The sequence below is a fragment of the Homalodisca vitripennis genome, chromosome 8 (genome assembly GCF_021130785.1).
Source record: "Homalodisca vitripennis isolate AUS2020 chromosome 8, UT_GWSS_2.1, whole genome shotgun sequence".
In the NCBI taxonomy this organism is placed as follows: domain Eukaryota; kingdom Metazoa; phylum Arthropoda; class Insecta; order Hemiptera; family Cicadellidae; genus Homalodisca; species Homalodisca vitripennis.
The window spans coordinates 14,754,642-14,772,010 of NC_060214.1; the positions used below are offsets into that span (position 1 = coordinate 14,754,642).

Here is a 17,369-nt window from a genome sequence, read left to right on the forward strand (position 1 = left end):
AGCCAAACCACTCGCGGTGATGAGCCACGGCACGGCTCCCCACTACAGTAATGAGCCAAGTTACCCCACTCCAAGTCTACACGTGGTGCCGCCATTTACATATGGAACGGCACTTGGAGGCGGTATTTCACCCGGGCTGATCGTACAGCAGGAGACCGCTACTACATTAGCTAGGTGGTATTGTGGCTGGGGGGAGGGGAGGGGGGTTAATTTCAACCTAACAGATCACCTTACAGTAATAATATGGAATAGAAACAATAATCAATAATAAACTCCGAAGAAAACTCTTCTACGACTTCAAATTCTTGATACTATTTGGATTTGATTAATTTGTGTTCACATCCAAAGCCAGCTTTTAGAAAATACCTTGACAGGCAAAAAGGGATAAATAAAATCCCCCCCCTCCAAATCATATTACCTAATAACTATTTTACAAACTTATTTTTTTTAATTGAAGTAAACATAGTATATTGTCCACTTAGTGGATAAAGAAATATTATTTTATGAAGTTGCGTGTCTTCTTGAAATACTATCAATAACTTATGCAGTTCTTTGTTGATTATTGCTAAACGATTATTAAAAAAAATAACAGGACGGTCTTTAGACACTTGTTCTTGTTTTGGTTACAAAAATAGAACACAACGTTTCGAGCATTGAAATCTATCCTCTTCTTCAAGTGATAAAGAAACCTTAAGGCATAAGATAAAGCGTACACAAAAACTGCAGTTACAGTATTTGAACTAAAACCATATAAATGCTATCATTAACTAATTATATAATTCCTAAATTATATAAAGCTACAATTTTTAACAAGCAGTATACATTATAAGATTTAAAATTATCGTGTACGGTTAATTTTATGCCTTGTTTTTTTATATCCGGAAGTAGACTCCAATCTTCAAAATTTAGTGTTATATTTCTGTAACATTACGATACAGTTAGAAAACGTGTTATTAAAATTTAAAAAACTAAAAAAGTTTTTGATGTTGTGTACCTCAGCGTGTTTTTGACACCAGAAGAGGAACGATTTTACTTCTCGAAACGATGTCTTCTATTTTAATAAAGAAAGCGATGGAAAATGTTCAAATAGCTATTCAGTTGATATGCTTCTTATTTTAACCAATACAAGTAGACTCTCCTGGCCAATTCTAACCCAGTTGTAACACAATCAACCATACTTTTATCGCTTTCAAACTATTATACATTGTATTATACATTGCATTTGCAAACGTCAATAAATAAAACTAAAAATCCTGCAGTTTGCTATTCTAAGATGCTTTCACTGCTCGCATACATACATTAAATTGGTACTAAGTTACGAAAAATTAGTGGTCTCAGCGGCGTAACATGAACTCATCTACAGAGTAAAACACTTCAGACACTAAAAGGTCTTTTAATCGAGTTTTAAACAGGGTTGGGGTGTTAACATTTTTTTATGCTCCCGGGGAGATGATTAGTTAATCTGACACCAGCTTGTGAAGGAAGTTGTTCAGATGGCAGTGTTCTATGTTGTTGCATCCTTTAGCTGTCCCTACCTCTAGTATCATACATATGGACGTCTCTGCCCCGCACTAACTCACATCGGAATCGGTAATAGAGAGCTACATCCAAGGGATAGAGGCAGGGTAAAGTCAGAAAAACATTCTCCCTGAAGGCATCGTGGCACGACTCTCTTGGATTCAATTTGCACATGATTCTAATAACATTTTTCTGAAGCCTGAAAACTCTGTTGAATCTGATCCTGGCACATCCACCCCAGAGGCGTATGCCGTAGGTCAAATGGGGATATAAAAGGCCAAAATAGGCCATCCTTAGAACGCCAAAAGAGCAAACCTGTGTCAAATTCCTCAGGGAAAAACGCTTGAAGCAACCCTTGCACATACATGCTCAACATGATCGGTCGAAGTTAATCCTCTATCGAGATATATTCCAAAAAGTCGAGTGGATTCCACTTCCTCTAAAAGGGTGTCCTCTACCATGGCAATGGGTCGAATTTCGTTAATTTGTTGACAGAAACAAAAACTTATAATTTGTTTTTGTATTATTTGTTTTAAGATTTAAGTCGGAGAAATACTGAATACAAGAATTCAGTTCAACAAAAATTTCTATTTCCAGAGCGGTATTTGATTTTGCTCTGACGCAGAGAGTCGTGTCATCCGCATATTGGACTATCTTTCCATTCTTAATTGATAGTTCAAGATCGGTCACATAAACTAAGAACAGTACAGATCCAAGGATAGATCCCTGGGGGACAACCTGATTTAAAGGAACTCTCTGTGACTGAACATTGGAAATTTCTACAAACTGATATCTGTCACTGAGACACGATTTCAACCACTTCAGTGGTAGACCACAATAATCTTGATTGATTCATTACCTTTGGCACTGTGTGTTTTATGGTACACGCATTCTTCCCGTACCAGGTTGACTGTTCGATATAGTTCTGTGTTGCATGGTAGCAACTTATCAGCAAATTCGATCGATTATCGTTTAAATATTTAATTTCATGTTGGCCAATGTCTGAGCGGTCTAAGACGTCAGACTTGGGATCTGAATTAGAGATTGCGCAGCTTTAAATTATCTCAATGATTGTAGCGCTTTTTATCAGTAGAGTACTGGATAAGGCTGAAAGTAAATCGACCTCTCCTTTTTTCTAAAAAAAGTGTCCTTTTTTGTGAGAAAATACGTAAATACTGTATACACCGTACCAGTGTGGATCTTAGTTGTCTTAAAGCCCAAATCCAATAATTATTGCAAATAGGTTTTCATGAAATCCTTACAGAAATATCGTCTAAGAAAGAAATTAATTGTCAGCCGTACTAGGTTCTGATAAAAATGAAAGGATATTAAAAAATTCAAAGAATTAACTTTAACTTATACCATTTTATAATATAAATTTTTATTGTTTTCTCAGTGAAAAACATTACTAAAACGTACATTTGACATGTTTACGTATTTTTTTCTGCAAAAATTAAACTTGTTATTAATAATAGGTCGAAATAATCTTGTACTTGGAAAGAAAAAGGTCATGGTGACAGGTAACCCATCAGTTTTAAACAATACACTTTATAAAGGTGTAGTATCTTGTAGCCGAACACGCAGAGTGGCCATAACAACACGCATCAGGTTACATAAGCCCTTACTCTAGAGGGGTGAAACATATTAAACCTGTACATGTAGTCCTTGTGTTAGACTGAAACATTTAAACTTCCAGATTTTTACTAGGTTTTAGACAGTATTATAATTAAATTATTATGATTTTTAGAATGGTATCTACCCACTAACTAAGTCTGTTTAATCAATTATTAAGGACCTGACAGTACAATTGCGTCTTTTTCTGTCCGTCTGTCTTCATAGAAATCTTGATACAAAAGTTATAGAGACTTGAAATTTGGCACATATGTTTCTATTGTATTAAGAAAGAACCATAGTAAGGTATATCGCAAGAAAGATTTTATCTTTAGACTTGAAGTTTTGCATAAAACTTCATTTCTATGTAGACAAGGATGGGTTATATGATGTTGCATGTCCAACGGTATAATTTCGCTCTGACACAATTTCTATTTGTTTCACTCAAACAGAAATAACTGTATCAGCCTACACAGTGATAGGCTTCAACTTAGACTTCATCACCCATTTATTCACACACTTTTTTTAAGGAAATAAACTATACCCTTAAAATTTGCGTTACACCTGAACAAAGCGTGTTACGCAACACGGTGGTGTGGCGTACTCTTACCTTATTAAAATTAATATAACAATAAATGTAAGTTTTAAATTAAGGAAACGTTAATTATTGGGCAAGGAAGGTAAAAATTTAGTAACTTTTGGATAAAACGATGCAAATACACAATTTCTTATATACAAGGCAGTTGTTATGATGATTGCTCAGCTCAAAATGTATTCAAAGATTTCTAGTTTTGTTACATAGTGTATTAGATTTAGACACACAAAATCTGAGACTACCAGTAACACATAATTACGATTAATAACAATTACAAAACTAAAAGCAAAGATTCCAATTAAGAATTTAAAACGAGTTTCGGGTTGAGAAGAGGTAGCGAGTTTAAGGATTGACTTTGTGAATATCCGCCCTGTAAGGGTTTCGTTAATAGCAATCCTTACTATTGCGCGCGAAAAGATTTCTTTTGATCTGATTACACAAAGTCCTGCTCCTTGACGCTCTGACTGTCCCTAGAATCCTTTGTCCTGACTCCCCACTACGACGGGTCACGTCCCGGTAAACCTCCCCCCTCTTGAGTCTAGAGCCCCCCGACAATCTCTATCATCTCGGCACTCCATCGGACAGCCCAGCCACCACAACTCTTGTCCCTGTCCACTTGCCACATGTTACTTTTGTGGCTCTAGAGATTAATGGGGGTTTAGGGGATGAAACTAGAGTAATGTGATATGAGTAATTTGCAGTAAACAGTTTTATAACAAGGTGTAGATCCACTCTTCCCATAAAAGTATAATCACGACTGCTTGTTTGCTGCGCATCAAAACTCAGAATCAAAGTCGTTTCAACAAGATTGAAAATAATTTGAAACGTGACCTGTCTTCCCGAATTGATCAATTCAACAAATTGTTGGAAATCTTCCTGTGGTAATGAAATAATGCATTCATACTACGCTTAAATCCTTTCGTTTCCCAGCATTGTAAGTAAATTTCTGCAAAACGTACGCATTTCATTTATACATTTGTATTCATACAATTATTGTTAAGGAAGTTCGGTATCTATTTTTCTGCAAATGCTGAAATTGACAATTTCAATGTTCCTTTTCTCGACAAATACAGCAAGATGAAGGTTTCATAAATTTTAATAAAAACAAGTGAATCGTATAAATATTGCAATAAAGCATTGGTGGCCATCAATCCTAAGTTATTAATGAAATTTAGTTACATTGCCAAGTGACTAAAAATGTAAGTCAATCCTAAAAATCCTAGTTAGTTACAAAACTTGATTCAGATTGTTTACTCTCCATGGCTTACACATGTAACTGAATTATTTTGTGTCTATTTTTAGTAGTTTTATGTATACTTTAATACAGATCAAAACAAGTTTTTTTCGTATTTTATTAAATTTTTTATTGAAGCTACAGTTATATATGAGGAAATTTGAGTTCAAAGATGGGATATGTCACTCCATGAGTTTTGTCTGAGAGTTATAGAAATATTGTTATATTGGTCTTATAGGTAACCATGATTGCACCATTGAGACGTCAGAATAAACGATTATAAGCAAACCCATTACACCTATAAGAAATTTAGATATATGACCTAAAACACATATAGCCTAACGATCCCAGCACATACATAGTTTTATAGTTGCTTTGTGCGTAGACTTTTATTATTTACACACTGATATGAAACCCAATTTAATAATAAAATCTGAATGTATCATGAGGCAAGATACGTTGAGAAGGATTTTATTTGTAGACTTTAAATTTTGCATGAAACTTCGTTTCTACAAGAATGAGTTCTATGATGCGAAATTTTCGTGTTACCTTCTTTTTTACGGTTATCTGTCTGTCTCTCCATCCATAGTCCCGACAGCCAGCTTCGGCATTAACATGAGAGCACACAGCAGAGTTCTCTGACCGTTATAAAGTGTTCATAATTTCTGCATCCATTAAGTTTCTGATTTATAGCATCTACTTACATATGTGTATGATACATGCTTCTTCCTTGCTTCTTCTTAGAAAGCTCGGTACCTTCAGTATATATGTATCCTGATTCTGATCAAACCTAAAGTGTCTTGGGTTATGCAGTGTTTCCAGATTTGTACAAGTGTACTATGAAAAAGTGTGTCTTAATTTTGTAATCAAATAGTTTTTCATCATTCATTTTTCACCCCTTTCTCTAACTCTCAGTCAATTACAAAATCAGTGACTTGAATATATTATATTAAATAATCGTGTACATTAATACCGGAATTTTAATTATTATAACTTATTTTTTTAATACTTAATTTACTGTTCAATCCTAAAACGTGTGATACTACCAGAATCAAACAGTTATGTTTTTTTGTAAATACGTACTAAGTAATACTGTCAAATAGAATATGATTAATATTAAAACACGCGTTTTCCTTCTAGCAAATACATCGAACAGAAATAAACAATTTCCGGCGAAAGATTACAGAAACGCCTTCTGAGAACGAGTAGACAATATGAGATCAGGATTTAAATTGCAGTTGATTATTGAAGGAGCAGTACTTCTTCCACAGAGGTGCATGGGTGTGGTGCAGAATATACCTAAACAAATGCTTATTATTAATTAAACATTTACATTACGATAATATTAGATAATTGCGCGCAATTTTATCTGCTAGTGTTATTCCGGGATTCTAGAGACAATTTAAGTTTTGTAAGAACTGTGCATATCCTTAGTAAAATAGATTAAGGAATGATTAATGATAAAAGTCGATTGTCAGATTAGTCTGGTTCTGAGATTTCTGATATTGATTTAACACCCAAGGATGTTATGTATTAAAAAATACATAAATATTTTATTCATAGAAAGTCAAACAAGTAGTGTATAATGCGAAAATTTATATTTTTGAGCGTTTTCATTTTTAATACTGACTAAACCTTACTACTTGTAACAAAGTAATGTACTACAGAATTGTGCCTTTCAAAAAGGCCTACAAAACAGTCCACCATAGCGTATATTAATCTGCAAAGAATAACCTACAATTACCATTTGCATCCCATTTGCATCCTTTAATGATTACATTTTTATTAACATTTAGTAAAATCTCTTATTAAATCAATATTTTCTGTAATCGCTGTTTATCATAGAGTAAGAAAGTGTGTCTGTAAGAATTTGTAATAAAAATACACTTTTAACTGTACATTTTCGAATTTTCTTTAGTTTCTGGTTAGTACTGTAATGTAAATATAAAAGATAAAGTTACTATCTAATTTTTTCTATAAACTTAAAGTTTGTTATAAAACACATCTTCGTTGTATTTTTAATGATAGAAGAAGGTTTTCCCGTCCTTTATATGTACATACAGTATATACATTTTCTTGATCTGAAAACAAAGCAAAATTAACCATGGAACAAAAATGCAAAGACCAGAGTGAATTACAATGCCCATAAATAAACACTTTTGACAGATTGTCTTGATCGTAGCAACAAGGTAAGCTCAAAATTGGCGTTGGAAATATAATTAACTCGAATCAGAAGTTCTCATTCAAGTGCCTACGAAATTGCGAGCGAAGACGCGGGTAACTGCTGGTTATTTGTATACGTGTGCGCTTAAAAATGGGCGTAATTTTGCGAAACGCAACACGTGGACCTTCTTCAACCCATAATCACAAAATATACGATTGTCATCTTTATTTGATTTTGACTGGGTTGAAACGGAAGTGTATAAAAGGGTTAAAAATTCCAAGTGGTAATTTTTCATATTTACACACTTTCCACCAACCGTTATAAACGTAAGTATTAATTCAATCAGCATCACATAAATAGTATTAAAATACTAATACTTTGATTTGTAAGCATTTCATTAAAATGTTAGAATAAACTCGTTTGAATATGTACAGTATTAATCATGTCCTTTAAATGAGATATATTTGGTAAGCCTGCGACTAGACATTAGAGCGCAAAAGGATTTGAGGTTAACATTTTTCTTACGAGGCTCAAATTAGGATAGAACTGCCTGTACACCCTGCTCTTAACGAAACCACTTACAGAAATCGATCCAGAACCGAAGTAAATTGAAGTCAAGAGTGCGTTCTCTTTAAACCCCCCTGTGTGTTTTACAATAAATTACTGACCTCTAATTATGATTAATTGGATAAAAAGATGTGTTTATAATTTGAGAAGATCCTTAATTTTTATTTAAGAAAAGCGACCAATATGTTTTGAAATTAAATTTACCTAACATTTTTCTTACGCCTACGCAATCAATATTATTTCCAGTTTACGTTCATTTATATAGGTACTCTGAGGTTTGAAAATCTTCAGTTTGTCTTTAGATGATTTTTAAGAAGAAAACATATATTCCAAGGCAATCCTGGAAGCAACCGAAGCAGTTATCTAGCATTAATCTAGCACCAAAAAGTTAAAACTTAATATATTATTTTTGCTGCTATTCCTACTTTTTATGTCCTTCCTTCAATAGGGCCGCCAGTTGAGTAGGCCTAAAAATAATAAATAAAAAATAGAGAATAAAAACGTACGATAATAAAATAAAAAGGCATATAAAGTGATTTATTTAATCAATTAATCACTAAATGAGTGGAACACAACAGCAAATGTCTAGAACAGTAATGGGACTACCAAAGGTAAGGTGAAATTACTAGACGATACCTGTATACTTTCAGAGATTTTGGATATTAGTGATTGCTGTCAAAATAATTGTTTAAAGGAGTGATATTTTAATCGATGTACAGCCTTGGAGTTCTTCACACGTGGAGGGTAATTTAATGTTTTTCTATCGCACTTCAAATTCGGCTATAGCACGTCTAATTGCACTGAGCAAGCTTTTATACATCGCGTTGTTTCGGCTGCAGTGTGTCTTTGTTTCCCTCTAGATCCACATGTTTATCCCCCCCACCCCCCGTATCATGCAATATTTAGCGGACAACTTCAATCCGACTGTGTCCCCCCTCACCCCTCATCCTCGCCCCCCTCGCCCTTCATCGGTTGTCACTGATCCTTTTAGCGAGGATGTAACAAATCCTTCTTGCCTCCTTTGTCTTCTCATATTTCTGGAATTATTATGCCTCCGTGGATGTTGCTGCTTGATAATAAGTATCTCGAGCCTTTTTTTATTATGCACGGGAAAAGAAATCGTAGTTTGGTTTCCGTTCCTTAGTATCTGTATTTATTGAAAACCGAAAATTACTACTTAAAACTGTGTTGTTGTCTAACTGTCTTGATATAAAGGTCCAAGAACTTGAAACTTTGGTATGTATGTTCCCCTTGGTCCAACGAAGAATTCTACTGATTTGGGGTAAAAAGGTCAAAGAGTACCAAATTTACAGGAAAAACGTTACAATCAGTTTGGTACAAAATATTAAACCACCTGAGGTGAAATTTTGACCAAACTGACATTTAAAGTGGGTATTAAGCATCACATCAAATCAAATCATCGAATTCAACACTACCGATTACGATATCGAATTTGATCATCGATTATTGTAGGTATAGATTTTTATAATTAGCAATTATCGTCTTGTGCCCTGCAAATACTTAAAGCTTTGATAAAATCAGCGTTGTTCAATAAGACTTTGTCGCAGTTCTAAATATACTTATGTAATGAAACAATAACAAATATATATATATATATATATATATATAATTTCAATAAACATTGAATCGCAAAAAGTACTTGCTCCGCCGGGGAGTCGAACCCGAATCTCTCACTTGCCGGGTGAATGTGCTACCATTACACCACAGAGCGCTCACTTTTTCCGATTCAATTATTTTGTATTTGGCCGTATCTGTCACATATGCGTTTAAATAAGCAAACTTAACATATGATCGGAAGACCAAATACCTGTCAAATGACTTTTATTTTCATTAAATTGTATAAATGGCAATAGCCTTATTTAATTTCAATAAACTTTGAATCGCAAAAAGTACTTGCTCCGCGGGAGTCGAACCCGAATCTCTCACTTGCCGGGTGAATGTGCTACCATTACACCACAGAGCGCTCACTTTTTCCGATTCAATTATTTCGTATTTGGCCGTATCTGTCACATAAGCGTTTAAATAAGCAAACTTAACATATGATCGGAAGACCAAATACCTGTCAAATGACTTTTATTTTCATTAAATTGTATAAATGGCAATAGCCTTACTTAATTTCAATAAACATTGAATCGCAAAAAGTACTTGCTCCGCCGGGAGTCGAACCCGAATCTCTCACTTGCCGGGTGAATGTGCTACCATTACACCACAGAGCGCTCACTTTTTCCGATTCAATTATTTTGTATTTGGCCGTATCTGTCACATATGCGTTTAAATAAGCAAACTTAACATATGATCGGAAGACCAAATACCTGTCAAATGACTTTTATTTTCATTAAATTGTATAAATGGCAATAGCCTTATTTAATTTCAATAAACATTGAATCGCAAAAAAGTACTTGCTCCGCCGGGAGTCGAACCCGAATCTCTCACTTGCCGGGTGAATGTGCTACCATTACACCACAGAGCGCTCACTTTTTCCGATTCAATTATTTTGTATTTGGCCGTATCTGTCACATATGCGTTTAAATAATTTAAAAATTTAAATTATATATATATATATATATAATAAACTTTATTGTTTGGTTTCTTTCTCTTTCCTTTTTCATGGCGTTGAAATTTCGTTTCAGTTTGAAACATTACTCTGATTTGATTGTGTCTGTGAGATTATCAAAATTATATGTTGGTAATATTGAAATTTTAGTTTGTGATTTTTTCATGGTTCCAAACTTATTCTTGTTGACGTAGAAATTAAGTTTTATACACCATTTAAAGCCTTTAAAAGTAATTTTTCTCAAAATGTCTACCAACCTGATAAATTCACACTTTTTTTCATTGACTTCGATTGTTATCAGTGTTTAAATAATGAAGGTTCCAATAAGATATAAAGGTTAATACACATCACAATGTGCTGAAATCAAATCTGGTTCCACTCTATTATTTTAATTTTTAATTTTAAATAACAGTCTACACCTAATGTCCAAAAAATAATGTTGTATATTTTGAGGTAGTTAGGCCACCCGTGTTATCATCATATAATTGTATTCAGCTTAAAAAAATGTTCTTTCTATTTCTTATTGCCATTATGGTTGCCCATAAGACCAATGTAAAAATATTTACTAACGCTCAGCCAAATCCCAAGGAGTAATATGTGCCATCGTCAAACTCACCATTACCTATAAAGAAACGAAAATTAATATAAAATTTGAAATTTAATTTTTATATTAGTTTATTCTCGGGGTATCATGCATATACGAAATTAAATTTTGCCAGCCCCACGAGTGATAAGCTTCGCTAACGTTCAGTCAATAAGAATATAAATAGATTTTTATCTGTTGGTAATAATATCACTATTAAAAATGGCTATTTGTTTCTTAAAATAAATTAGTTTTGAAAACTTGGCGAGTGCAGGCGCTACAACACTTCATACAGGTTATTAGTGATAGAATAGAATAATACTAATAAATACATGGGATATTTTTTCAAAAATTGGTTGTACTCATAAACGTGGAAACGTGCAGAGAAAGTTCGCACTACATTTATTAGCATTTAGTAGGATTCCCTTTTGAAAAATTACATTTGGCAGTATATACACACAGTAAGGTGATTAATTTTTTCGCTATGAAAAATACTTTATATATCCACAATACTTTTATTTTCGAGTGATACTTTTCAGTCTTGAGTATTTTAACAAATATTATGACTTGGATATGAGCAAAGTAAGATTTTAAGCATCTGAACAAACCAAACTATAAACATGTAATTTAATCAGCAGTTTTATCAATATACATCGCAGGTTTTCCGGAAATTCAAAATTAGTGGTTACATATTAACCTTATACTGGTTGGTACCTGTGCACACTACAAGCGATGTCCAGTGAGACAATAGACAGGACGGGTGCGGAACACCTGGCTGCGCAGCGGCGGTGGCGGCGTCGCGACGCTCTCGGCCTCAGTCCGCTACCGGCGCCGGTGTCTCGAGGTGGCAGCTCGCTCCGTGGCGTCGTATCGTGACGTCACGCCATCGCGACGCTCGCGTCTATCGCCCTCATTAATCCGTGAGCAGTGTCGAACACATTTTAATTGCTGTATGGAAAAAATTTATATTTACACCTTAAAATGTTCTTTAAAAATTATTAAACCAGTAATAATTCGAGTTTAGAATACATTTTTGAACTATTAAAATACCCATACAAAATACCAATTATTTATTATTTATACAATTTTAATCTAAAAAATATTACTGACATTTCTCAATAATTTCAAACGTGCTAAATTAGTAGATTTAATCAGTAGAAAGTACGTTTGCTAAAGCCGTTTCTTATTTGTAATAAAACAAAAATAAATTCCTAAATTTAGTTAATCAGATTAATTATTTACGTATAATAATTTGAATATTTGATAATAATAATAATTAGTATTATTAATTAATAGTATTTATTATTATCGTTAATAATTAATAATAATAAATCGGTCGTAGAATACAAAACATTCTTAACTCGCTAAAGAAATTTTCAAGTAACATGTCTTTAATTTAACGTAACGGTACGAAACTGTGAAATTCACGATAAGCTTTTTGCAACATTCATTCCGAAAGGAAATAAAGATCGAAGCATTACCAATTTTTAATCATACAACTACGCAACTGTAGCTTATGTTCAATGCAAATTGAATTTGTGAATAATTAATCGGAAATCGAATAAAAAAATAAAAGTAATTCTCAATTTACACAGGTTCGAAACAGCAAGCACATCGACCGTACTTAAAGTTTCAGCTTGGTGGTGAGTGAATGGGCTGTACTTGTACTTGATGGCGGGGGAGTGGACAGTGTGATCAGTGTTATCAGTGCGACAGACGGACAGACAGACGCGATGCCGGGGGGGTGAGGATGACCCACCCCCACCATAGTGCTATGGTCTTGGTGCCCCTCTTGGCTCTTCTAATCAGCGTGTCAGGTAGGTCTTGGTTTCACTCAATTTGATACCGTAAGATCACAGGCGAGCGTTGGCAAATTCAGAAGTTACGATTGTTGACATTTCAAATAACTTTTTTTGTAATAGTACAAACAAAAAAATCGTGGAACCAATTCTGAAATTTTTATGTATTTGTGATTTTTTCATACTAATTAAGGTTTCAACGCCAAACGATAAAGCAACTATACTTAAAAACATATCATAGAAAGAATGCAAAAAATCATGCATAAAAAATAAATGCAAATAACAATAATCAGTTCAAATTAGTAACTATAATAAATTAGTCGAATTCAGACTAATTAAGCAAAATAATTCAACTCCAACGATTTAATCCGATTTGGCCTGGAGGGAGTCCAACAGTATTCCTTTGATGTTAAGGCCGCCCTCATTGAATAAGTCAATTTCCCGCTTTTCACATAAAATAGCTATGGTGGGAAGGGTTGATTCAATTCGAATGTTGAGTTTTGCTTCATTTCAGTAATAAAATCATAGCTACGTTATGTGTAGAAACTTATTTGCACCACCGTGCTTAGAGATCGTGTCAGTCAACATCGTAGTGCGCTCAATTGTGTACCTGATGAGACAACGAGAATATCTCTTCAAATAGATTACACTATATTTTGTAGTCTAGGGTCTCTAATGTCAAAACGATGTAAAGAGTTTATATTGACCTTATTCGTCACCTACTTATAAGATAAACATAACTCCAGATTCCAGGACAGCGTCACATTCCAGACGCTGCACTAAGAGGAAGGTGAACTCAACATTCGCATTTCCACTTATGTTTATATAGTGAATTTCATTTGTCTGAAAATAGATTGTGTTTTCATTCATTAATTTAAGTTTTCTAAAACCTCACAAGAAAGATTTAACAGCTGGCTGTTGTGAAATGGCATTGATATTACTCAATAGGGACATCGCTCTCAACACATTTCCGCTCTTATTTTTTTCTTAATCATGGGGGATGTCTCATTTTAAAGATGAGATTAATTTGCAATAAAAGTCGGTTGTTAGCTTTATTTAAAAGTTTATACGTTATTTATATTGTAACAGGTGCAAAAGGTGATTTTTATCCTGAGTAGCCATACTTTACTTTACAATACCAAGATTAAAAAACTAGGATTCGTATTAAACATATATTTAAAATATATCGGCCATAATTATAGTACTAAAAGTAAAGTCGTAAATGTGATAGAGGTTTAATATTATTTTTATAGAGTTTAAACCAAGGCTACCAGTACATATATCTTACAGTAAATTAAAAAATAATCTGTTTTTTACAATAAGTTGTTAACTTCTTTATGGTGGGTGAATAAGTGACAACCATGTGTTTTGATTTTTAAAAATTTCATATTTTACTTAATAAAAAACTTTTCATTGGGAAAAAAGATTTTTGATAAAACGATATTGATCAAAATGCATATTTGTGTAGGCTAAGTACTTTAACATCTCAAAAGGAATGAAATTCGACATGTATTAACGTATTTATCACATTCCGTTAATTGATTGAGAAAGTTTCAATGTTACAACAGAAACGCACTCTGAGAGACTACTAAAATTCTTGAATCCTAAGTAAAAAAATTATAAAATTATCAGAAAAGGATATCCTTAATTTTACACTGAAGTGCAGACGTAAGACAATTCGCACAACCTTAGTTACTGGACATCTGACCTAAAATATTCCGACATCGACGACATGTTAGGTTCATGAATCATACCTATTGAATCAGACAAAATTTGTATGGTTTTGAATCATACAAATAATATTTATAATTTTCCTTTTTTCCACGGAATAAGATGGATTAAATATGAGTTTGACCATTTTTGTGATGAAATCTTTGTAATTTGTAACATAATCTTTGTAACTTATAACTTGTAACGTATAACTTCAGCCTTCTCTAGCTTCATTGCAAAAAGTAAGTGTTTTCACCTAAACTGCTTCCAGTCGAACTGAAAACGCAATGTAGATTGTTATAAAAAAAATATAAATAATCTGGAATTTGCAGCCTAATCATGTTGGAAAAATAAATCTTGAAGTTATCTATAATTAATTAATTGAAATTATCTTTTTCAATTAATTTATTAATTTACACAAAACGTAACTTTCACGGGAAGAATTAATTCAATGCGAATGGTGAGTTCAGCTCCAGTTCACCTTCCGCCTAGTGCAGCATCTGAAATCTGAGGCTGTCTCGGACTTCAGCTGTCACAGATTAGATCACAAAGAGATTGGTTGTCACAGTAGATTAAATGTCACTGACTGCTAACCTATTTAGCTTGGCTAAACATATTTTTCTCAGAATTTACATTTGCAACCAAAAAGGGCCCATGTAACAAAGAGAAAGGATAGTAAAAAATAAGACATTCTAAAACCTATAAATATTATTATAACACAAATATTTTTAAGATTACTTAAAAACTTGGAGACCATTTCCATCGGTCACCATCTCAATATTTATGGGATCCGCCATTAAGTTCGGTTACCCTGTCTCGTGAAAAACTCATTTATTAACTATACAAAATACCGTAAAAAATTCTAAACTATTTAACCCTAAATATGGCGTGTATCCATTCAGATACTTCAAACTGACTGTGCCTACGTTCATTTGACGGACTTACTGCAAAGTAAAGAATTAAATACACAAGATTGTGAGCCCTTTTTAGTGTGTTTAATGTATTTTACGTCTTTATTTTTGTTAATTATCTTGGACGTGTTCTGTTTTAAAATCTTCAATCGGCGTTTGAAAATCAAATTTGACATATATATGATAAATAAATATTAGTGTCTATTTTAATATAATACAGGTGAAGTTAGTAGGAATAGGTTTTGTAAATACATACAACATAGGCCACACAGTATAACAAAGCCTATTAGTGTTTATAGGAATAGTTACAAAATAAAATATAATTCTTAACTCATCCTTCGACGACGTTTTCATTTCTCTCTGTCCCGGGATTAAATACCTTTTTTGTTCAGTTTTGTCCCCACCCGGAATAAGAGATGAGGTTTTTGATATCGTAAAGCAATCTCTCTTAAATAAATTGCTTGCCTGAAATTCGTCGCAATAATATAGTATTTATATTTTTAGTCCGATAGTCTATATAAAAATGTTATGAGAATTCGTGTCAAACAATAATAATAATAAAAAACACAACTGTTGTGTATTTCCATGAAAATAATAGCGACAAAGTTTAAACATTTACATTACCATCAACAACAGTTATCACGAATATCCAGCAGAAACAGATCTGAACCTGTAATATAAACCTTTAATACGAAAATGGAACCTATTCCAGGATCAATATCGCAATGTAACGCCTGGAAATTATTTCCTGGGAACACATTCAATGGAGGGAAGGGTTCAGGCGAGAACGAAGGAAGACTTGATTCATTGCCTCGGTTCTACAAAGGGTAGCCAGCACAAAACGCTGCGTCCTGTGAACACCGGACTCTGACAACCCTTTAGATTTATATATCGTTGATCTGATTGATAAGTTCGAGTTGGAACCATTTTAATCGTTGAATGGTCCGTGGAATTCTGTTATTGTATTGATTAACGAACACTAATCGATATTTACACTGTTTTATAGTTATAAGGTAAAATCTCTTCATAAGATAACAATCATCGTGAAGCACTAAACATGGTATACCTCAGGGATTATTCTTGGTTCCGTTTTATTGATCTTTCTTGTATAGTAAATAATCTCTTGTTTTGAATTTCTTCTAAAAAATACGTAAAAGGCTACGTTAAATTTGCACTCAAAATTTCAAGTCTGTACCTACATGTTTTAATGTGTCACTTGTTAAAATCTCATGATTGCTTTCAGTTTGTGTACAAATTTGTGTATTCTGCAATTTCTCGTTGTTGTCATGGAACTTGCTAATTATATAGAAATGAAGGTTTATACAACATTTCAAGTATATAGGTTGACTTACAAAAATTTAATTTTACAGTCCCTCGAGTTATATGCTTCGCTGACGCTCAGCCAAATGAAAATATATTCTCTTTCGATTACCGATCCAAAGACCATTTAATTAAGTTCGCAGAGGACATATACGTATGAAAAATAAACTTCTTAATTTGGTCTTTTATTGACGTTTTACTCTTTGATAGACGTATATTAAGTATTATTGGTCTCAAAATGTATAAGAATACTAAAATCACAAAAGATTGCCGTAGAATATAAATGATGAAACTATGCATCTAGAATGTAAAAAAATGGGAATAGCTTGGTGAACATACAAGTTAGGCTTTAGTTGACAAAGTTATGGAAAATGTACATGTTTCTCCATACCTATTATATGATGTAATACTAAAAAATGTGAACTTATATCAAAATGTGATGTAAATTTTAAGAAACAAAAATTCTACAAATTGGTGGTCGTTTCAGTCAAGCAATGATTAAATTCCTTGTTCGGAGTTAGTTTTCGACGACGGTAGGATCGTGAAGGAAACAGGATTTTTCAGGACATTTGTCATTGTTCAGTGATAAAAAAAATCATCACTGATCCAAGTAACACTGATCCCTGGCCGTAGTGTCCGCTATCGTTTGTCGGCGAATGCAGACCTATTGTAACTTGTATTATGTAGTTTAGTTTTGATAATTAGTGTTGTGTTTTGTTTTATTAAGTGCATGTTTTAGAGTTAGTGATGTTGACACACAATATGGATGTTGTCATTCCTGG

The 17,369-nt window shown here is 33.3% G+C and overlaps 1 protein-coding gene across 1 annotated transcript in view; it reads left to right on the forward strand.

The window, feature by feature from the left end:
• The first annotated feature begins 11,615 nt into the window (after positions 1-11,615).
• LOC124367336 (roundabout homolog 2-like) overlaps positions 11,616-17,369 on the forward strand; it is a 138,584-nt gene continuing 132,830 nt past the window's right edge. The window contains exons 1-2 of the mRNA XM_046824076.1: positions 11,616-11,797; positions 12,443-12,664. Of these exons, the coding sequence (XP_046680032.1) occupies positions 12,598-12,664 (67 nt within the window). The 5' untranslated portion in view covers positions 11,616-11,797; positions 12,443-12,597. The remainder of the gene's footprint in view (positions 11,798-12,442; positions 12,665-17,369) is intronic.